Raw genomic sequence first — 24590 nt, forward strand, 5'->3', positions numbered from 1 at the left:
CCAAAATTTTTACATCAAACTCAACAGATTTAATCTTATAAAAGAATTTAGGGTTCAAATAATATCCTGTTGTATGTAAGGGACGATGAAGTTGACAATTCCATCTTTCGCTAATGATTGTAAAAATTTTCTCATATTTTTCTTTATTTTCATTGAAAGACCTTTTAATCGTCTCCTTTGCTATATCCATAGCCTCATAAATATATCCCATTACAGGCTTATTTTTATTATCCACCAATCGAAGGACTCGAACAAGAGGGTTAGGGTTAGGGAAGTCGCGAGAGGAAGGATATCGGTGCTTTAGTTAGTTCGATTGAACCAACTAAAGCACCGGAGACCGAACCAGACCTAAAACACTAGTTCGGTCGCCTGGTTTAACCCGGGCGCTCGCCCAAAGTGCCCGACGCCTGGCCTCTTTCAAGCGCGCCGCCTAGAAATGAAGCGAGGCGCTCGAGCCTTGCCTCGCCTCGCCCAAGCACCTATTGAAATTACTGGCTATTACAGATATATATTTAAAAATTTAGTCTAATTATGCTTAGTTCAACTTGCACCATATTCAATTTAATTTGTGGGAGAAACTAATTTGGTTATATGCAAACCTGAATCAGGAAATTCAATTAAAAATTATTTTTCAGCATGGTATTTTGTCAGAAAAGAAGTTATATCAAAATTGGCAGTGAACTGGACCAAATTGGCAAAACCATTAACTTATATAATGGTTCGTCTCAGGTTTAGAGGTACATGTGGCAAGGTTTGCAAGATGGATATGTTATGGTACTATGGTATGCCTGGTACAGAGAGGCACAGGCTCTGTACCGAGCAGTTTCTGTTTTTTCTTTCAACCTGTTTTAGGCTTTTATGGGATTCGGTATGTACCGGCAAACCAACACTCGGTACATCAGAGCAGACTGTTATTGTACTGGTCTGAGCCATGACTGGTACAGTACCAGCACATGGCTCGGACCAGTGCCTGCACACGAAATTTTTGACTTTTTACTCATTGAGATCTCATGATCCCCTATCCTGAACTAATTAGTGGCAACAAGGCACAACAATAGCAACACCGACAGCAATCCAGTGCACATTGATGCACAATCATTGGTACAGTATCAGCACATGACTGGTCCAAGCCACGACTGGTACAGTAGCAGAACATGGGTTGGACCAGTACTGGTACATGAAATTGTGAACTTTGTAGTTTTCATTGAGATCTCATAATCCCCTCTCCTGAATTAATTAGTAGCAACAAGGCACAACAATGACAACACTAACAGCAATCCAGTGCACATTGGTGCACAGTCATTGCATGTCTATGACGGATTTGGATGTAGATACAATTTAGAGTAACACTGGGTCATGGACCATCTTTTCCAGTAAGTCCATTCTCACTTGTTTCATGGTGATATGAAGACCGACTTCTAGAGGGTGCAGAGGAATTCCATAAACTGAAAGTGATATCTGTATCTCCAAACTTAAGGAATCAATTGAGCGGACCAACTTGCAGATTCCTTTCTCGCAAGTTTACTATTAATACATGCTGAAATGTGCCAATTGGCATGGCAATCTATGGGCTGAGTAAACTTTGTTATCTTTTTCGTTTTTATTAGTATTTCATTCAACTTTTAGTTTATTGCTTTCTGCCATGACTTATATTTCTGTTGCCGTTTGCTTCATGCATCAGATCTCTACTTTTCAATTGGTAAATAAACAAGTGGGGAAATTCTTGGGGGAAAAAATATCTTTTATCTACTATTTCTATCCTGGAGTCACTCTACTTTTTCAACCTACTTGTAACCTTATCCTTTTGATGCTTGGTAACTTCTTTACTGGGAATAGAAATTGTTATAAACAGGAGATTGCAATCATGAAACCAGTCTACAAGATAAGTATTCCATATCGTGGTTGAGCTATGATGGTACTACTTTTTCCTTGTATGTTTGAACCATACCATAGGAGTACTTGTCTTTCACTCTTACGTTGAAAAATTTAAGAAAATAATACCCCTTTTTGTTTTACATTTGAATGAATTGCTTCATGACTGACTTTTTGTTTTACATTTAAATGAATTGCTACATGACTGATTTGGAGGATGACAGTTTGATTGTTGCTTTTCTTTCCCTTTAGACTAGTCATCTTGAATCTTACTAAACAAATTCAGTTTCTTGCCACATACATTTTTTTCACTCTTATATCATGGTGAAGCACTTTAGTGTTTCACACTTAATTTGGTAAATTTTAAGAAGATAATATCTCGTAACTTATCATCATTCTTTACATATTTTTGCTATTGTCATTGTTTGTTTGATTGAATTGCTACATGGCATTTCGAGGAATGCTGTTTGATTGTGGCTTTATTTCCCTTTTGTCAGATTAATCATCTTGCTCCATACTAGAGTATACAATTCAGTTTGTTCTAAAATGTAAAATTTATTCTTATTTTGCTTTTATTTACTCAACACAATCTTTTTGACTTAATGTATCAACATTTGTTTTGCTACTGTTTGTTTTCTAACTGGCATGATTTGCTTCACTCTATGTAAAAACATTGTTCTTCATCTTGTATTTGTTTGAATTTTGATTTTGTAGAAATAAAGTGAATAAAAACAAGCTTCTAATTGTTCTTCTTCATCAATGACTATTTGAAAATTTGAATTTGTTCCTGTTTCCTCGGTGACGTTCTTATATATTGATTCAAGCTTAGTAAATACTGAATAACTTTGGTTTCCTTAATTTTATGCAATTATCTTCAGTTCATCATGCAACTGTACTGTTTTGGTTTTTTTAGTTTTAGAATTACACATAATCATCCTTGTCTTTGTTGTAGTTCTGATGAAGAATCATGGAAGAGGACAAAGGAGTTGCTTGTGCAAGTTGCTTCTCATGGGGAAAATACTGGCTTTGAAGTTCCTTGCCTTATTATTTCTGCCAAGGATGACCTTGATCCATATCCCTTGGCTGTACAAGATTCAACAAGGGTATTTTTGTGGATAATCTTTATTGACACTCATTTGCATTTTCCAATTTAATTTATTAATTAGATTATTCAAGTATTTAATTATTAGGTAGTACTTACTACATGATAATTTGCATATTTTAACCTTTATTTGAACTGATCTTACCATGAATAGTGAGGGTTGCCTGGCCCTCCAGTTATTACTGTATGTTTATACAGGTTTCAGTGCTACCATGTTAATGATGAATCTGTTTCTGTTTTGTATGTATCTGCAACTGTTGATACATTCTCAAAAAAAGAAAAAAAGATACATTATAGTCAATCTTCTTTGTTGATTATTTCCTTGACCCTATTGTGTAACTGATTAAAATTTGTTTTGATATGCTTGCTATGACTGATGCCCCTAATTTTCTATCATTGTTCCTTCAGGTAAGCCAGGATATGGGGATTGAGACACCTATACCCATCAGTGTGAAATTAAGAGATCACAATGATGTATTCTGCCGGATAGTTAGTGCTGCACAACAGCCCCATCTGAGCATTCCTGAAACTGAAGCTGGCAAAAGCCGCAAGCATTATCGCCGTCTTGTTAATCGTTCTCTTATGTTTGTCTCAGGTACTATTTGGAACCTCTAAATAAAATAAACTGCATTTTCTGGAATTTTGTGTTTATATGTCCGGTGGCATAAGCCTGTTCATGCTCTTTTGTATTTTATTTTTCTCAAATAACATATCACATGCAAGAACTTTTACTTGTTAGAGTTGGTTCTCCATATGAATTAGTTGGATACTCCTTGTTCTTTTTATAATGATTCCAATCTTTCCTTTAATGCACTTGTAAAGTTCATTTACTGAATATCTTGCTGAAATATGTATGCCTATCTTGTCCTAAAGCAGATCAATTTGTTTTGTAACTCAGTTGCTATTTATAGAGCCATTTTGCTACCCTATGTTGATGTATTTTTGTAGTCAGTTCATGCCCAAGGAAAAGTAGAGTTCTCTTTAGTTGATTATCAGTGTAGAACTTTTCAGATTAAACATAAAATGTATTCTCACTTAACCTATATAGGTAGTGCTCAATGGAATCTTAACATGGATGCTATGTAGAACAAGGGTCATAGGGTTAGAATAGCTAAACATAGGAATATTTTGTTAGAAGTATTGGATGCTATTATGATTAAAATGATAATTCATAATTCATCTAATCTGTAACAATAAATTAAGTGGTAGTTGAAAATATAGAAAATTATTAAGTAGATAGAATGTATATTTGGTATAAGTCTGACATTAACGAGATTGGCATTATGGTATGTAAGGATTTAAAATAAAACATTGTGAGAATTAGAAGATATGGTGACAAAAAAACTGTCAGAATTTGTGTTGGAGACAAAATACCAATAACCCTAGGTTGTTGACTGACTATCTGCATGCCTGCGTTATAGTGACATTCATGCCTGCCTTCATCAGCATTTATACCAACATGGATTATCTTCATGATTTACATGTATACATGCATGCCTGCAATTACATGAATTACCGATAGTGACTTTGTGTATCTTTTAAAGCCTTAAAAGCACAGGTTGTTGACTGACACAATCTGTTGTCTTAATTGAGTATTAATTAAAGGCTCCTTGCTTCTTGCCTAGCAGTTGGAGCTGCTGTAGCAGTTGTAGGACTTGGTGCTTATCGAATTTATGCAGCAAGAAAGAACACATCAGCTTGAGGTCACCGGTTATTGTTTTAAAAAACTTGGAAATAATGGAGAAAGGCAGTAGTGCCTTGGGTGTCTTCTGGAGCTTTTCTCTTTGCCATCCTTTTGGTCTAGTTGTACAGGGACATTGCTACTCTTGGTGGCCTTGGCAAAAAGTTATGGTTATTGTGCTCCCTTGTAGTTTTCTACTGAGTTTTGTGCCTTTTTAAGTGTGTGTGTGTGTTTTTTTTTTATGAAGGCCCAACCGAGTTTCCCCAGCATTCTATATTATAATGCCACTTTCAGATTACAGTATATTGAGTTTCTTCAGATGACTCAGCATTCTTAGCCATTAAATGTCTGTTCATATTCTTTGCTTAGGTTGTCAGTTTATTCAGATTGAGGTCCCTCTGGAAGTAGGATTCCAGGTCCTGCTCCCATGGATATGGACTTTGATCCCATGAGATGTTGCATCTGATGATATTGTGTGGAGAGTTGCAGCTGCTGCAGCATATGCTTGAATTTTGTGGTGTTTTCTTGACGTGAGCGGTCTCTGCCTGGGTTATGCAATGCCACGGGACTTTATCAGGCACTAAAACCTATGCAGTCTAGGATAAATCATTTTCTTTGCTCTTTCAGAACTACTGTAGGCGTGTGGATTTCCACGTTGCATTTAACCTAGTTATGACATAAAATATAGTTATATGCTTATAAGTGTGGTGAATCTATCGAGTTCCAGTACTTGATAATCTCAAAAGATGTAGTTGCATTATTTCTGAACAAAACTATGATTAGGCTAATCTTTTTGTAGAGTCCAACATGGCAAAATGATACCAAATGTTATAGGAGTACCTAGGCCCCTGGTTTATAGTTGTTTAGCTCTATCTCTGGTGGTGGAATCGCTAATTCTTTTTTGGTTCATGGGCCTATTCTCTCGTGTATCCGGTCTTAGACTCTCTCTGAGCCCTCCATACAGTGGCACCAGCCTTGCCTTAGTTCTCTTCTCGTTCAATGCTGTCTTTTACGCGCTGATGGAAGCGTATGCCAAGGTTAAGTTTATAAAATATAGATATGCCAAAATTGTTTTATAAATTATGAACTCGATAGTTTGCTTTTTATATAATAAAAAAATTGAGAGCTAATAGATATTTAACGACTACTCTTTGATTTATGTCTAGTAGTAACATGTGGAATATAACTTTGATTTATGTATAGTCTAGTATAACTTTTCATATCATTTTTTTTTAATTTTGTTATAGTTAATATTACACATGAAACATTACTTGTTATAGTTAATTTTGTGAGGAAGTGGAGATTTATTAATATTTTCAGGATAAATGGTGAAGGTCAGATTTTAGTCCAGAATCCTAAGTTAATTTCGAGAAATGCAGACTATTTATAGGGTTTGAAAATAATAAGAATAAAATTAGGTATAGGGTTAGATAGAAAAACAATTAAGGCATGACATCTCAATTTATTGCTATATCAAAGGCTTAATACTCATCGAAAATGATACTGAAGCTAAAACAATCAAAAGATATGTTACTAAGAGTATAGATTCATATTCTAGTACGCGTCGGTTAGTTGAATTGTAATATGAGATTAATCTATATGTTACGGATGGTCAAATTGTGGTAAATATATAATTTTTTTGATGTAATTTTTTGAAATTACGTTAAACAAGCAAAAGTCGTAGGCATATACTATTATAGTGCCGTTGATGATAAGTTCTATGGTGACAGGAAGTAAGAAAATTTTACTACAAAGCAAAGAGACTGAAGAGAGGGACGAATGTGTATCCCATGTTGAGTTGGGAAATTTTGATATGCAAGGAAATAAAAAGATATGACATTGAATTTCCATATAGCCACAACGATGGTTGTTTGTTGTTGGGGGAGAAGACCCAATGGCAACAAAAAAACCAAAAAAAAAAAAAAATCCAATTTTAATACAAAAGCATAAATTTAAAATGTTGATGTAAGATTTACATAGTTCGAAAGTGGAATTTTAATAAAACTAGAATTTTCACTATAAGAAAAAAAAAATCAACTATATCAAATGAACCTGTCGAAGCTAAAAATCCTTTATAAACTCTCCAATAAAGATTTATTATTTTTTTTCTTTCAATACCACTAAACCTACAAGATAAGATCCTAGAAGAATTAAAAGTTATTTTTCCTCTATATACTCTCTGTAGGGTTTTGAGATACATATGCTATTTATAAAGTAAATAAATCTTATTTCATAAAGAATTCTTCTTCTAATCGAATTTATAATCTATAATTCAAGAAAATACTTGTCAATTCTAATCATATTTATCACTTTGTTTCTCTCTAAGAAGACACCACAACTATCCAAATGAAATAATTCATGATATAATATCTCATTTTAATAAACTGACAAAACACCACGTTTAGTTGAAACTAATTCAACGATATTACTATATAATGGGGAAGGACCTCTATCTACCTATTTTACACCAATAGAATTTTTTTTTATATTTGTCTACATCTTCGAAACTATAAATATCTATTATTTTTTCAGCATGAAAAAATTTGCATCATAAATAGTTATAATTCTTCTATGCACACACAACTTTTTTCTGTTTGATATTTTTATTATATTCTCTTCTACATAATATAATCATTGATACAATATTACTTACATCATGACCAAATAATCGTAAAAGTCTTATGTTAACATTAAGCATGGAAAAAAACTCAAAGAATTTAGATCATTTTATATTTTTTTAACATGTTATATTTTTATCACTTCATCAAATGTTTTGATATAACTTCATCAAAAGTTATCTTCATTTGTTGACACTCATTATCTCCATCTCAAATTATTATTTGAACTTACTACTTAATGTCATTTAATAAATTAAAATTTATTTTAGGAGAAAATATAACTAACATATAAATATCATCTCATAAATATCTCAATCACCATCAATTACAATACATTATTAGTGATTTAAAAAGGGTTAAGATCTATTTTAGTTTTATGATTTTAACTATGGACTTTTTAAGTCCTTATGGTTTCCTCATGTCTAAAATAACCCCTACATTTTCAAAAACATAACAGATAAGCTCATTTCGTCAAGTTTGAGTTAAGAGATGTTAGAGTCTACTTATGTTACATGTTGACTCACAATAAATCATTAATATAATGACACATGTAATTTATGATTAAAGTCTATATTAACCCCTGTGGTTTTAGCCATAAACCTCTTAAGCCTTTTTAGTTTACTTATATTTAAAATAACCAATACATTTTCAATAACGTATTATATAAGCCCCTCTCATCATATCCGAGTTAACAAACGTTAAAGTCTACTTACGTAGTATGCTGAGTCATAATAAACCATTAATATAATAACATGTATAATTTAAATTTGTTTTTTTAATTGAGGCCTCCATCAATGGTGGGAGGAGTCATCGTCATGGAAGCAACCACTAGTAGTAGCACCGAGTCACTGCTGCCTAGTAGGGCATCGTACGCACGCAGCCTCTCCCACGTTGACGACGAACTCAAGAGCTTTCGGATGTCACTCACCAGCTCTAGAGCACATGCCACCACGTTGCCCACCACCATGAACGACACTTGCTCTGATCTTGACGAGTACCATCATACCTTGTAAGCCACCTCCCCTGCGAAGCACGACATCATGAAGACGGAGAGCAAGCTGAAGGAGCGGTTGAGCTGGTCTAAGGAGCGGTTGAGCTGGTCTATGTAACCCTCTCGCACCCGCTCGCTCTCCCTGACCAGCTTATTGAAGAGGAAACGATGGAGGCCATAACGATGGACAAAGGTGGAGAGGCAGAGGTAAGAGAGGCCGGAGATGGAGGTGAGGGAGCTGGATCATCACATCATAAGCGCGACGGGTGGGAGCGCAGGAGAGGATGAAATGGGAGGCGGTGGGGATAAAAATACCTAGGAGGAGGAAGAGGGATTGGGAGACCATTACGTGCCTAACATTGGACTAGTCGACGCACATCTACTTGAGACAAGACCGAAAGCTCCTGAGCTCACCGTTAGTGTGGGAGGTTGCATATGTATGATGCCCTACTAGGCAACAGTGGCTTGGTGCTGCTTATGGTGGTCACTCCCATAATGATGCATCCTCCCGCTATTGATAGAGGTCTCATTTTTAAAAAAAACTTAAATTACTTGTATCATTATATTAATGATTTATTATGAGCCAGCATGCTATGTAAGCAAACTCTAATATTTGTAAACTCTAACTTGATGAGAGGGGCTTAGATGTTATATTTTTTAAAATGTAGGGATTATTTAGATATGAGTAAAGCATAAAGGCTTAAGAGGTCCTTGGCCAAAACAATAGGGGCAAAAATAAACAATAACTCTAAATTATATATATTATTATATTACAAACTAATTTACTTGCTCACTACTTTAACAATGTTTTCAAGTTAAACTCATTTTTCCGATACAGACTTTATCGAATGAGATTTTTGAATCAACGAGATTTTTCGAAAGCACTGATTCACCCCCCCCTATTAGTGCCAAAACGGTCCTAATAGTTAGTATCAGAGTCAAGTTTTTCTCATTTGGTATAATACCCAAGAGAATAACGTTTACTAATAATATAGAGGGTCACTCTACCATTCGTCCTCCTATGTTCAATTAGACAAACTACACGTATTGGAAAACACAAATGAGAGTTTTCTTGTTTCTATGGATTTTAATTTATGGAATATCATTGAAAATAAAATCTTCTAAACCAATGAACGAATGAAATGATTTGGAGAAAGATTTTTCTATGAATGCTAAAGCGATGAACGCTTTATTTTGCACTTTAGACAAAAATGAGTTTAATTATATTTCTTTATGTTAAACTACTAGTCATACGTGCCTTTTAAGCCAATCACGTAAGTACTGACACGTGTGACATGATACGCATTCTTTTTTCCTATTATATTTTGGTATTTTATCACTTTATATTACTTGTTGCGCGCACACACACATATATAGTAATGTCCATGGATCTATGCAATAGGAATCGGATCGTGATGAGATCACAATAATGAGACTGATTCACCTTTATACATAGATCATAAACAATCCTGGTCATATGTTACTCGAAAGGGACATCGAGATTGCTAGTCATAGGTGCCCTGCAAGCCAATCACGTGAGTGATGACACATGTGACTTGAGACACAGTCTTTTTATTTATTATTATTAATTAATATTTTATCACTTTATATTGTCTGTTGCATGAATATATTGTGATGTCCATGAATTTGTGCTATGGGAATCGAATCGTGATGAGATCGTGATGAGACCAATTCATCTTTAAACACAGATCCAAAATAATCTCGGTCATAGATTACTCGAGAGGGACATCGAGATAACTGGACAAACTAGTGTGCTATATACTTATCCATATGATGGAGGCAGTTAGTCTCATAGCTACTCGTGTGGGGACACTAGGGATACAGTACAGGTGCTCATTGGAGAATGAGTTTATTGATTAATCCGCTCACAGAATGTTAGATGGTTGATAATGCCTTATTGTCAAACAGTGATTCCATCATTCTAGTGGTGTATCTGGTCCTAAGACTTGAGACACTAAAGATGTCCTGTATGAGTACTCCACTCTTTGATACCGAATTTATAAGTTTGGAGGTTCCAGATCTAGCATAGCTGGTCATCAGAAGTGGTAGCCATCCTTATAAGGGCTATTGAGTGTCAACAGAGGATCATTCACTCTTGGTATCATAAGAGGAATATATCATGTGTTCTTGCTTAGACAAATCCTTAACTATGGTTATTCAGATTGAGAGAGAAAGAGTTCTATGAGAGAATATAATTGGAGCGAGACTTAAGTAGAAACTATATGGGTCTGACAGCACTATGTCTGATATACGGTCTTTGAGATATTGATAGATGAGGGACTATAGGTATATGATTACTAAGGATAGATAGTGTTAGGAAAAGAGTCGACACTAAGAGAGAGAGAGAGGGGGGGGGGGAGGGTGTGAATTAGTGCAGCGGTAAAAATTACGTCGGTTCAAAACTTCGTTGCGATTAAATCCATTTCCGACGAAAAATTATTTCGTAAAGGTAATAACTTTGAAAGTGCATGGAAGAATATAGTGGATATAAAGCAAGTAAAGTAGTTTACAGTTAAAGTAAATTGCTCAAGAGAAACACAAACTAGATTTTTATAGTGGTTCGGTCGTCGTGACCTACATCTACTCCGTCGATTCCTCTTCCGTCAAGGCCACCGGCATCCACTATTGATCTTCCTTCAATAGGTAAAGATCAATCACCTTTTACACCCCTCTTCTCCTTTTCATAGGAGAAGACCTTTTACAACCCTCTTTTATAAGGTATCCCTCTCACACCTTCCTTAGAACTCTCTTTAAGCTTTAGGAGGATGGAACTAAACTTTCTAAGGTTTACAACTTTAGAATCATAGAGTTTTGCATAATATTTCTTACTTATCCATGCAGGAATAGCTGGGGTATTTATAGGCCTCAAATGGATTCAAATTTGGAGCCTAAAATTTAAACTCCCGAAATTTCAAGGTACGGGCGGTACCACCGCTTGCATTGGTCGTACCACCGCCCAAACAGTCTCTGAGACTGAGTCTGGGTAGTACCACTGCCCAGACTAGTGGTACCACCGCTTGACATAGTCTTGGAGATTGTGCCATGACGGTTTCATTTGTTTGGTCATTGTTTAAGTCTTTCTCTTAGCCCAACATAGCCGAAACTTGGCCCAATTGTCCCCTAATTGGGTTGGCCCAATTCTAATCCCTATTATGTACTAACTATGAATTTTAAATCATTTACTAAGCTAAACAAAGTCCGTAAGTCTAGGTTTCTTCCAGCAAGCTTCCGACGAACTTTTGACAATCTCTCGGTAATGTTCCAACGGACTCCCGGCAAGCTCCTGGACTTCATGATGATCTTCTTAGTGAGTTCTGACGAGCTTCTTTGGCAAGCTTCGGGACTTCTCGATCAATTCTAATAGAACTTCCGATGAACGTCCGGACTTCCGACGAACTCTCGAACTCCCAACGAAATCGCGTTCTTGACTCCGGGACTTCATTTTGTTTTATGCCTTGCTATGATAGTTAATCCTGCACACATAAAAACATATTTTGATCTAGATAATTATTACTAAGAATGAATCATGTTGTCCGACATGTCATTGGTCCATCGACGCTTTGTTCGATTCTTCGACGTATAGACCTCTCTTGCGGCCTATTGCCTAATCGACCAGTTGACATCCGTAACTCAGATATCCTTGGTGCAATATCCGCTCTTCTTAGCCTGATGCCCGAATCCATGGCCCGAAGCCTTCTATCGATATGTCGACCGATCCTCCGGCCCGACGTCCAATCTTCTGACATTTTTTCCTTTAGCTTAACATAATTCTTCTTGCTTTAATTGTCTCTCCCTGATCGAAATATCCTACGTCACTCAAAGTACGGATTAAATCATAAATAATTATCAATTAGTTTCATCATCAAAATATGAGATTCAACAATCTTCCCCTTTTTGATAATGACAACCAATTGATGACGGAGTTAAAACAATCTCCCTGAGTTTAAACAAACTCCCCCTATCAATATGTCATATTGATAGAACCTTGAATTCAAGTCCTTGCAAATATTCATCATGAATATTTGTAACACGTCATCATGCATAACATGATCATAATTCTCCCCCTTTGTCATCAACAAAAAGGAGAAATGTAACTTTTAAATGTTTGAAAATACAAGTTCATCTCATTGCATAACAAACATAATCTTCATTTTTATCAGCAAAAATTTAGCAAGTGCTACATCATATTAGAACATGCAAACTATCAAATTTTAGATATGTAAGGTAGTAAGATAGTATATTCTACAACATACAAGCTAGCAAAATTTATCATCATTTTAGAAAGTGTATGCTAGCCATTTTCTATCACTTTACAACATGCATAATCACTAAATCATCATTAATTTTAAAGATGTGCATGATTACAAATTTTGCAAGTTTATATTTTTGCTTCTTAAGATAGACAAGCTAGTGATTTTCAAGATAGCAAGCTCTTTCTTCTCTTTTGAGAAGTGTTATTTTTGCCTCCTTTGAAAAGTGCAAGCTAGCAAAATTTTATATTATTTTACAACATACAAGCTAGCAATTTGACAAGTGTTACTTCTCTTTGAAGTATGAAGGCTAGCAAATTTTTGAAGAATAATGCAAGATAATAAGCTAGCAAGATACAATATTTTACATGAAGCAAGCTACATGAAGTACGTTTGCATCTTCTCTTTAGATGTGAAAGCAAGTAAACAAGTTTTTGCATCTTCTTGACTTGTGCAAGCTAGTTAGTAAGCTAGCTATCTCCCCTTTGTCATTGTCAAAAAGAAGGAAAAAATATAATGTTGTAATTCTTTTTTTCTTTACATGAATTTTTAAATCATGACAAAGTTGAAGTATCAATCATTTTTCAATATGTTTGTGCATCATAATAGTTTCAAATTAAAACATGCATAATTTTAAAATCTTACATTTTATCCTTACTTTATGCATGATACTAACAATATATCAATCATCATATCATACAAGATACTCAATCATTCATAATACAACAATTTAGCAATAAATCATAGCATTTTAAATTATGATGGTATTTAAATGTTAAATTACATTACATCCTATCATGCATGATCATAACTTTTCATTTGTATTTCATGCATATTTTTATTTCATCACATTCATTTCATCTCTTCAAAAAAAATAATTGGGTGATGAATACAAGAAATTGCATAAAAATCATATCATGAAAGATAAGATCATGTGAATACTAAAAGGCATGATTTCTTTTAAAAAATCTCCTCTTAAATAATCAAAAGAAAATCTTAGGAGATCAAATAATAAAAGATATTTAAAAAAAATTTAAGTCATGAATTTCGAAAAAGATATTCTCTTTAGTAAATCATAAAAAAACTTATGAGAAAAAGATTTCAATTCATGCATATAAAATCTTGACTTAAATATAAGAAATCTCAATTTATAAATCTTAAAAAATCAAGATAAAACTCATTCATATTCAAATCATCAAATCAAAATCATTTTCAAGAGATTCATAAAAAAAAAACATAGATAGATTCATTAATCTCTCCTTTTTGAAAAATCGATAAAGTAGAGAAATTTTTCTATGAGAAAGCTTTCCTTTTTTTAGTGTTTCAATTCATATGATTGATTTCATATAAGTATGCTCAAGTTTTTCATATATGCCAAATCAAGATATGTATCATTTTTAAAACTTAAAAAGAACTTTCAAAAGATCGTAAAAACTATCATGCATAAGTTTGAAATATAAACTCGTTAAGCATGCTTTCAAATCATCATTACATTTTTATTAAGACATCAAGCATGGTTTCATTGAACATAATATATTTTCAAACAAAATTGAAAAATCATCAAGATACAAATTATTTCTTCTTGAAAAATATATAATTATCATTAGATTTAAATCTAATCAGTTTATTTCTTTATCATAAAATATATAATTTTCATTATCATTTTCAAAATTACTAGCATTATAAGCATGATCCTATTTTATTTTTACATTTTCATTACATCATTAAACATGTAATTAAAAAGATATATATAATTAAAAATAAATAAATTAAAAACAACTCATGAAGAACATCAAGTAATTTTAAAGTAAACTAAGGAAGTTTCGTTTGAGTTGTTTACCTCATTGTAGAAAACCGTTAAAGTGTAGTTTGCCACCTCGCCTTTGTTGATTTTCTCCTCATCTTCGGATGAGCTTGATTCATCCCAAAAAGCTTCCTTCTTCTCACGTTCACACCAAATAGTTGCGTTCGTTTTAAGTTTATTTTTATTCTTCAATTTTTGTTTCATGAATTTTTTAAATTTTATAGTGAGGAGTTCAAGTTCCCATCACTTGAGCTTATGCTCGAGTGGTCTTCAATTGTTCTAAGTCTGAAATCCTTCTTGTTCTTTGGAAGGTTGTCCTCAAGTTCGTTTTGTGTATTGTACGCCATTTCATATGTCATTAATGAACCAAAAAGTTATTCAAATGAAAAATTATTAAGATCTTTTGCCTCTTATATTACGGTTACTTTCGGATCCCAATTTTTAGAAAGCAATCGTAAAATCTTATTACAAGTTCAAAATCCGAAAAACTTCTATCAAGTGCTTTTAAATAATTGACAATATCCGTAAAACGGGTGTACATGTCAATAACGGTTTCGCTTAGTTTCATACGAAATAATTCGAAATCATGTATTAAAAGATTAATCTTCAAAACTTTTAATCTACTAGTGCCTTCATGTGTGGTTTCAAATATGTGCCAAATATCAAAAACTATTTCGCATAAAGAAACCCGATTAAATTCGTTTTTGTCTAAGGCACAAAATAGAGCATTCATAGCTCTAACATTTAGTGAAAACGTCTTCTTTTCCAAATCATTCTAATCGTTCATTGGAAGAGAAGACATTTGAAATCTGTTTTTGACCATATTCTATAAATTTAAATCAATAGAAATTAGAAAACTCTCATTCGAGTTTTCCAATAAGTGTAGTCTGTCCCATTGAAAAAGGGAGGGCGAATGAGAGAGTGACCCTCTTGAAAGTCAAAAAGAGCCTTTTCTCTTTGGGTGTTAAACCAAATGAGAAAAATATGGCTCTGATACCAATTGTTAGGAAAAGAGTCGGCACTAAGAGGAGGGGGTGAATTAGTGCAGCGGTAAAAATTACGTCGGTTCAAAACTTCGTTGCGATTAAATCCATCTCCGATGAAAAATCATTTCGTAAAGGTAATAACTTTGAAAGTGCACGAAAGAGCATAGTGGATGTAAAGCAAGTAAAATGGTTTGCAGTTAAAGTAAATTGCTCAAGAGAAACGCAAACCAGATTTTTATAGTGGTTCGGTTGTCATGACCTACATCCACTCCGTCGATTCCTCTTCCATCGAGGCCACCGGTATCCACTATCAGTCTTCCTTCAATAGGCGAAGACTAACCACCTTTTATACCCCTCTTCTCCTTTTCACAGGTTTGGGAGACAACCTTTTACAATCCTCTTTTACAAGGTATCCCTCTCACACATCCCTTAGAACTCTCTCTAAGCTTTAGAATGAGGAAACTAAACTTTCTAAGATTTATAACTTTAGAATAATAGATTTTTGCTTAATATTTCTTATTTATCTATGTAGGAATAGCTGGGGTATTTATAAGCCCCAAATGGATTCAAATTTAGAGCCCAAAATTTAAACCCACGAAATTTTAGGGTACGGGCGGTACCACCGCCTATTAGATTCTGTGGCCCTATTTAATTAGGTAAGATATATTATAGATATGATTGGATTTTGATTATGGTTATTGGCCAATAGAAAGGAAGTCCATGTTAAAGTAGGATTTCTTAGGAGATAACCTTGATGGGAGAAACTCTCCTAATAACTTATCCTAAATTGTATCGTGATGAGATCACGATAATGAGACCGATTTGTCTTTAAACATATATCCTAAATAATCTCGGTCATAGATTACTCGAGAGAGAAATCGAGATAACCGAACAGACTAATGTGCTGTATACTCATTTACATGATGAATGCAGTTAGTCTCATAGCTACTTGTGTAGAGACACTAGAGATATAGTACAGGTGCTCATTGGAGAATGAGTTCACTGATTAATCCACTTACGAAATGCTAGATGATTGATGATGCCTTATTATCATATAATAATTCTGTAGTTCCAGTGGTGTATCTCGTCGTTAGACTTGAGACACTAAGGATATCCTTTATTAGTACTCCACTCTTTAATATCAGACTTATATGTCTGGAGATTCTAGATCTAGCACAACCGATCATTGGGAGTGGTAGCTAACTTTACGAGGACAATTGAGTGTCGATAGATGATTATCCACTCTCGGTGTCATGAGAGGAATATTCCATATGTTCTTACTTAGACAAATCCCCGGCTAGGGTCATTCGGATTGAGAGAGAAAGAGTTCTTCGAGAGAATCTGATTAGAGTAAGACTCAATTTGAAACCGTATGGGTCTAACAGCACCATGCTCGATATACGATCTCTGGGATATTAGATGGATGATGGACTATAGATATACAGTAACTGAGGATATATAGGTCCAATGGATTGAATTTCCTTATATCGTTTGGGGACTACGGCGTAGTGGCCTAGTACATCCGCAATCGATGAGTCCAGTGAATTATTATAGAGATAATAATTCACTAAGCTAAAAAGAGTTCTAACAGGTATAACTCACGGCCAGCTCGATATTTGGATTAGAGGGTCACATACATATGGTAGGTTTTGCGATAAGTAGAGGTTGATGTGAGATATCCGCTGGAGCCTCTATCTTATTGGATATCCAATAAGCTCCTGAATTATTGGATCTTATGGATGATATCCAATAAGAGCCATTGAGAGATTATTAGATAGAGATATACTAATCTAATAGGCTTGGGTAGTTGAATGGAGATCCAATACCTAATAGGGCTAGATTCATTATAGTTAAGTTGATAGAGGACCTTTATGAATATGAGGGAACTAATGATTCATAGGTTAGAGCCTTTTGGTTGTCTCTCCTATTCTCCTCCCTCTCTCCACCTCAAATAGTAGGCCTAGTTGTGTGGATCACCATCAGAGAGGAGTCCTAGAGATCTGTAGGGATTTAGCGATATACGATCTCCCTAGGTAATACAATCTTTCATAGACGTAGTTTTAAGTTCTGTGATTTTTGCACATCAATCTTCGCACGATGACGAACACATATTTTAGCTATCATCTCCTATACTCCTCCCTCCCTCTCCTCTTGAGCCAACAACTTCAGTTTGGGGTGTGTGGACAGCAAAAAGGGGTGGCCCCTTCTTGATCACGTCGTACATGTGGAGAGAAAGATCGTGTAGCGATTTGAGGAGTGTCTTCGCCGTATCCGCTATATGGATCACCACTAGAGAGGAGGACATCTGACCTCCTTTATCCTCTCTTACAGATATGCAAGTTTTCAGGGATATACGATCTCCCAAGGTAATACATCTTTTATATACATGTAGTTTTTTTTTTTTTTGCGAGTTCTTACGCACCAATCTTCACATGATGATGAGAACGTTTTTCTGTGCGAAATCTAAGATTTTTATTTTTTGTTCTTCCACAGCATATATGATGTTGTCCTAGGTTTTCCAATAGATTCCAATAATAAGAGAGAAGAAAGAGATCGAAATCGATAGCATCTTGCAAACTGCTAAGAGCATTAAGGTGCTATCCAAAGACAATCTATGCCCTACGTGCCTATTAGTCTCATTACATTCTTTTAATTTCGTTGTTTTAAATCTTGTAATTGGTACTTTTAACTTTATAAATAATAGAGGTTTTTTTTCTATTTTATGCTTAGTCTTTCTATGATAATTTTCTCCTACATCAAAATTTTTATATGAAAAATAAACCAATACAAGAAATAAATTAAAAAAAGCCATGTAAAGTTGGGTAAATCATAAAAATAAAAAAGCTACTTCTTACGTACGTTAATGAAGAAAACTAAATTCCTTAAGAAAGGACCAATTATAAATAAATTTCTTTTGAATTAAACTAAATCTAGGCCCAACATCGTTTATAAATTCTGTCATATAAATCTTGGTAAATCTGTCTCTCAATTTCTCGAGATATTATAGAGAAAACACTAAAAGCATGCAATATATTTTTTCTCTATATTTCCCTCACCAAATCTCAAAAAAGACAAAATATTTACATAATAAACAAATCTTGCCCCACAAGGATTTTTTTATTTTGAATTCTAAATATTTAAAGTAATGGGATTCTTCATAAATACTTGTCCATCCTAATAATTATTAACATGAGGTATCTAAAATTTGTTTGGAATTGAAGTTAAAAAAGTTGTAAATAAATAAAATAGGATCAATAAAGAGTAATTTATCTAATAGCACCCCCAATATTTATTTTTTTTATCAAAAAATGCTCCACTATTCATTTTTACTGGATGGCTCTCTTTTTTAATAATACTAATTTAATCCTTATTTTTTAAAATTTTTAACTAATTTAATTTTATCCTTAATTTAATAATACCAATAAACCAGTTTTTGTCAACCCTCCTCCCCTTCCTTCCTCCATCTTCGTCTCCTCCCACTCCATATAATCCTCCTCCTCGCTCATTCTTCTCCCCCCCTCCTTCTCTCACTCGACCTTTTCCTCGTACTGCACCTCCACTATCTCCTCTTCCCACTTCGTTGCCTCCTCCCCCTCCCCACCGGCTTTCCCCTCTTCTCACTCATTTTCCTCGTTCTCCTCTTCTTTTGTCTTCTGCTTTACCACTCCTTTTCTCCTCTCTTTCTTCCTGATCTCCTTCTCCTTATAGTTTATCTAGAAAAGTCCCGTTATATTCGAGTTACACTTATTTACGATACATATTAAAAATATATTAATTTTTATATAAAATTATCTTAAATTTATCATAAAATAAAAATAGTATAATTTTTGTTAGAATTATATTACAATAGAATTCTCAAAAAGTTTTTATAATAATTTTCTTAAAATTATCTAAAAACTAAAAAATTTAAATTTTAAAATAGATTATATAATCAAGCTTAACTTAGTTCAATTTCAAGTGCAACTAGGTCAACGTAAGAAATAAGAAACATAACTTGAATTTTATGATGGATTTAGAATACTTTAGAACACTTGAATTTATGATAAATTTCAAGTGCATCTAGGTAATCAAGTTTATAATGAATTTAAAATACTTTTGATGAGGATAATAACTGCGATAAGACTCGCGTGACGTCAGTCGTCCCAAATAACGCCTCACAGCACCTGGTCAACGCAGACCGGAATGTCGATCGAGACGCATTAACACATTGTTCAAGCTCAATCCTTCACGCCAACACCAGCGTCAGACGCTACCAGCCTGCCCCCTACAAGGGGACAGTTTAGAAAGTAGTAAACTTCCCTATAAAAACCCTCTCGCTCATGAGGAAAAAGGGGGAGAGGAGAAAAAGATTCCCTAACGACCATCATCTGACTTAATCGTCGGAGTGGTCGGGCCGAGCATCTCGACTCGACCTTTGTGTAGGTGCGAAGCAGAAGGTCCCCGCCGAACGCGAAGACGAGAAGTTCCTCCCCGAAGGCTACGACGACCCTGTCCCGACCACCGCATCAGATCACCTCGATGGGTTCGAAGGCCTCCCCGGGAAGATCCCCCGTCATCTGGGCCCGAACCGAGCCGCGTCGGCCCTGAGGCCACGGCTCAAAGTTGTTTCCCACAATAGATTAGCGCTAGAAGGAGGGCGGATGTCGAGGGATCCTCAGACTAAAACCAACGAGCCCCAAGCCGAGGGATCGTTCCTAACAGGGGCGCCGGCTGTGCGCCCCTCGCGTGACGGGCCATTGGCAGACGATGTCGTCATGACCTCAGAACGCTACTGGCATTTGTTCAACGACCCGGGTCTGCTTCCGCCCGAAGGCGCTCCCAACGTCCCTTCACCCGTGTCGACCGAGGCCTTCCAAGACCTTGCCCACTAGGTCCGAACCTTGACGGGAAGGGTGCAGACCATCATCTAGATCATTTCCCAATCAATAAACCCGTTGGCAGCCCAGCCTATGCACCGATTGGAGCCATTTGCGCCTACGCACGTAACCACCCCGGAACTCCCTGGCTCACCCCAGACGTAGGTGTTTCCCTCTGGAGTTCAAGCAGTGGGAAACCCTACCGATCGACCCTAGCAGGAGACGATATCCTCGAGCTCGACGGACTCCCTCCAAGCCCAACTGGGCCTTCTTGGTCAAAGACTCGATAAAGTACAAAGGGAGGTTCGTACCTCAAAGGGAGAACTAGAGGACGATCCACGTCATGGGTCGCCGTTCGCGACTGAAATACAGGACCAGCTAGTGCCCGCAAACTTTCAACTTCCCTCCTTGGACCCTTACGATAGCACCACCGACCCGACGGACCATGTGTCCGCCTTTCGGGCTCAAATGACGCTATACGGAACTTCTGACGCTCTGATGTGTAGGGCGTTTCCTACAACCTTGAGGGGGCCTGCTCGCACGTGGTACAGCGGCCTGAAGACCGGGGGAATCGCCTCCTTCGATCAGCTCGCCAGGGAGTTCAAGCTCAACTTCCTAGCTTTGGCTCGACCGAAGCCATCCGCCGCCCTGCTCCTTGGGCTAAACCAGAAAGAGGACGAACCCCTCTCCCATTATGTAAATTGATTCACCATAGAAATCCGGGGTTTGTCGGATGCTCACCCCTCCCTGTTGATGCAGGTATTCATGGCGGGTCTCCGCCCCTCTAGATTTTTCTGGTCCCTCGTGGAACGACCCCCCACTATAGTTTCAGAAATGCTTCAGAGAGCCAACTAGTATGTTGCGGCCGAAGCCTGGATGTCGGGGAGGTGAGAGGAACACAAGAGGCCTCGGACGGAGCAACCACGAGGGCAGCTACCCGGCCCACCAAGGCGCAGGTTGGACCCGGCCGACCCGCTTGTGCCAAGGTCGCCGCTCCCCGCCTTGGGAACATCCCATACGCAGATATTTCTCCAGATAAAGGAAAAGGGGCTGCTCCGAACCCCCAACCCGATGAGGAACCCACAAGAGCTCGCAGACCAAACGCGGTATTGCTGTTTCCACCGGCAAAACGGGCATGACACAGAGGAGTGCTGCGAGTTGAAGCGACAGATCGAGGAGCTGATTCGAAGAGGACACCTCGGCCGCTATTTACGGCAGGATAAAGAACATTCCCCATGGCCTGAGGGCCCCATCAAAAGGCAGATCGACGTGATCACGGGCGGCCCAGCATCTGGGGGAAACAGTATGTCTGGGCGAAAAGCATACGCCCGCGCTGCTGCAGCCGAGGACTATGGGAGCGGGCCCGAGGTCACATTTCCCGCCGAGAGAGCCGAGCAGCCCGAACACGATGACGCATTGGTAGTGACCACCAGGATCACCAACGCCCGAGTAAAGAGGATCATGGTCGACATTGGAAGCTCGACCGACATCCTTTATCTGTAAGCTTTCTAAAAGCTCGGGCTCCTCCATGATACCCTGGAGCCTATGAGCTCAGCGCTCACCGGGTTCACCGGCGAGTCAATTTCACCGTTGGGCGCAATCACCCTGCCCTTAACCCTCGGGGAAGTGCCGAGGACAAAGACGGTAATGGCAACCTTCTTGGTAGTCGACCTCCCTACCGCTTACAATGCGATTCTGGGATGCCCCACCCTCAATAAGTTCAGAGTGGTTATCTCCACCTACCACCGAACCATGAAGTTCCCAACCTATGCGGGGGTCAGGGAAGTTAGCGGGAGCCCCCGCGAATCAAGGCGGTGCTACCTGACTGCGGTCTCTCTGCACAAGGGGAGGAGAGATGGACCGCCCCTTGAAGACCCCCGAGAAGCAAAAAGGTCATCCTAGCACCCCGAGCCAATGGAGCCTACGATGGATGTGCCACTACAAGAGGGACGCCCAGATCGAACGGTCAAGATCGGGTGAGAGCTTCCTGAGCAGGAGCGAGCCAAGCTCATCAATCTTCTCTAGGAGAATGTTGATGTCTTCGCTTGGTCCCCAGTTGACATGCCAGGCGTCGACCCTGAGGTATCTCAGCACCACCTGTGCATCTCCCCCGACGTACGACCAATGAAGCAGAAACCGCGATGTCTAGCTCCCGAACATCAGCTGGCCGTCCGAGGAGAGGTAGAACGACTTCTGGCGGCAGGCTTCATTGAAGAGGTCAAGTACCTACGCTGGTTATCCAATGTAGTCCTCGTAAGAAAACCCAATGGAAGCTGGAGGATGTGCGTTGACTACACTGATCTTAATCGTGCTTGTCCGAAGGATTGCTACCCCCTCCCACAGATCGACCAGCTGGTCGACGCAATGGCTGGTCACACCCGCCTTTCTTTCATAGATGCCTTCTCCGGCTACAACCAAATCAGGATGGCACCCGAGGATTAGCAACACACCGCATTCCTCACCGAACAAGGGGTATATTTCTACAAGGTTATGCCATTCGGGCTGAAGAACGCAGGGGCTACGTACCATAGGACCATGAACAAAATGTTTGCTCACCAGATTGGGAGAAACATGGAAGTCTACGTCGACGATATGATTATGAAAAGTCGCACGACTACGACTCACTTGTCTGACTTAGCTGAGACCTTCGACACACTAAGAAGGTACAACATGTGACTCAACCTCGCCAAGTGCGCCTTTGGTGTCAACTCGGGCAGATTCCTCGGGTTTATCATAAATGAAAGGGGAATCGATGTGAACCCCAAAAAGGCACTGGCAATCATCGACATGCAGGCCCCTCGGACAATTAAGGAGTTGCAGCGTCTGAACGGAAGGCTCGTCGCCATGTCAAGGTTCATGTCCCGATCGGGCGACCGGTGCTTCCCCTTCTTTCGGGCTCTGAAGGACCCCAAGGACTTTGCGTGGATAGCAGAATGCGAGGAGGCTTTCGCCCACGTGAAGGAGCATCTGGCGTCACTCCCTCACCTCACCTCGGTGTCCCCTCGGGAAAAGCTGGTTGTCTACCTGGTCGCCTCTCGGCATGCAGTAAGTTCTGTCCTGATTAAGGAGGCTTCTGGAGAGCAGCTACCGGTTTACTACACTAGTCATGTCCTTAACAGACCCGAGGAGCGATACCCTCCGCTCGGAAGCTACACCCCTACTTCCAGGCTCATCTGATCGAGGTAATCACCGACCAACCACTCCGGCAGGTTTTGTCTAAATTTGACCTTGCAGGTCGCCTCCTTAAGTGGTCAGTAGAGCTCGGTGAGTTCGATATTTGGTGCGTCCCGAGGATCGCCATCAAATCACAGGCGGTGGCTGACTTCATCTTCGAACTGACTCAGCCCGAGGCCGAGGAGCCAGAAAGCTTGAAGACGGGGTGGCTCCTCCGCATGGATGGATCATCCGGCCGAAAAGGCGCGGGGGCCGGGCTGGTGCTAGAAGCCCCCGACGGGCGCTCGTTCGAGCGCTCCCTTCGCTTCAGATTCAAGGCCACCAATAACGAGGCAGAGTATGAAGCGCTGCTAGCGGGGCTCAGGCTAGCCGTCGAAATGCAAGTGGGCGACATACACGTCCTCACCGACTCGCAACTGGTAGCCGAACAGCTCACCGGCGGGTATGAGGCCCGGGACCCAACCATGTCAAAGTATTTGGCGGAGGTAAGAGCTCTCGCCGCCCGCTTTTCTCGCTTCACATTATCTAGGGTGCCGAGACGCCAGAACGATCGGGTGGACACATTGGCAAAACTGGCCTCTCGATCGGGTCCCGAGGGCGAGCCCGACGTGGAGGAACTCCCCACCCGATCCATCACGGTCGTAGCGGTGGCCACCACTGGCCCATCAATAACATGGGTGCAGGAGATGTTACAATTCAAATTTCACGGGATGCTTCCTGAGGACGAAGCCGCGGCTCGGTGCTTGCGCCGAACCCAAGCCTGGTACTGTGAAATTGGCGGACGGTTATACAGGAGGTCGTATTCACGCCCCCTCATGCACTGCCTGGAGCCCGAAGAGGCTCAGTCGGTTCTCGCTGAAGTCCACGACGATATTTGCGGTGAGCACAAAGGTGGGCGCACCCTGGCGTTCAAGGTGCTTCGCCAAGGGTACTACTGGCCCACTATGTGCCGAGACGCGAGATCGTATGTGCAAAAGTGTGATGCATGCCAGAAGCACACACCAATGCCCCGGTAGCCGACAGTACCGCTGACGCCCATGGACTGCGCATGGCCTTTCGCGCAGTGGGGAATGGACCTTCTCGGCCCTTTCCCCCCAGCTTCGGGGCAGCGCAGATATATTATTGTCCGGATAGACTACTTCACCAAATGGGTCGAGGTCGAACCGCTGGCATCGATCACGGAGCGTCAGGTGGAGAGATTCATGTGGAGAAACATTGTTACCCAGTTCGGCCTG

General features: G+C 38.8%; 4 protein-coding genes across 5 annotated transcripts in view; all 4 read left to right on the top strand.

Moving 5' to 3' along the window:
* LOC135631825 (mitochondrial Rho GTPase 1-like) overlaps window positions 1-4958 on the top strand; it is a 32894-nt gene extending 27936 nt beyond the window's left edge. Inside the window, exons 12-14 of one of the 2 annotated variants that reach the window (XM_065139794.1) lie at window positions 2825-2975; window positions 3383-3569; window positions 4600-4958. In XM_065139794.1, the coding sequence (XP_064995866.1) occupies window positions 2825-2975; window positions 3383-3569; window positions 4600-4676 (415 nt within the window). In that variant the 3' untranslated portion in view covers window positions 4677-4958. The remainder of the gene's footprint in view (window positions 1-2824; window positions 2976-3382; window positions 3570-4599) is intronic. The other variant, XM_065139795.1, reaches the window with a different exon arrangement.
* Window positions 4959-21252: 16294 nt separating this feature from the next.
* On the top strand, window positions 21253-21684 carry LOC135630769 (uncharacterized). The gene has a single exon (XM_065137937.1). The coding sequence runs from the start codon at window positions 21253-21255 to the stop codon at window positions 21682-21684; it is 432 nt and encodes a 143-aa protein (XP_064994009.1).
* A 42-nt stretch (window positions 21685-21726) lies between these two features.
* Window positions 21727-22083, top strand: LOC135630770 (uncharacterized). Its single transcript, XM_065137938.1, has one exon. It carries the CDS (start codon window positions 21727-21729, stop codon window positions 22081-22083), a length of 357 nt encoding a protein of 118 aa, XP_064994010.1.
* A 633-nt stretch (window positions 22084-22716) lies between these two features.
* LOC135630771 (uncharacterized) lies at window positions 22717-24371 on the top strand. The gene is made up of 3 exons (XM_065137940.1): window positions 22717-22844; window positions 22899-23226; window positions 23301-24371. The coding sequence occupies exons 1-3, from the start codon at window positions 22717-22719 to the stop codon at window positions 24369-24371; spliced, it is 1527 nt and encodes a 508-aa protein (XP_064994012.1).
* Window positions 24372-24590: the final 219 nt, after the last annotated feature.

Source organism: Musa acuminata, chromosome BXJ3-2 (assembly GCF_036884655.1).
Source record: "Musa acuminata AAA Group cultivar baxijiao chromosome BXJ3-2, Cavendish_Baxijiao_AAA, whole genome shotgun sequence".
In the NCBI taxonomy this organism is placed as follows: Eukaryota; Viridiplantae; Streptophyta; class Magnoliopsida; order Zingiberales; family Musaceae; genus Musa; species Musa acuminata.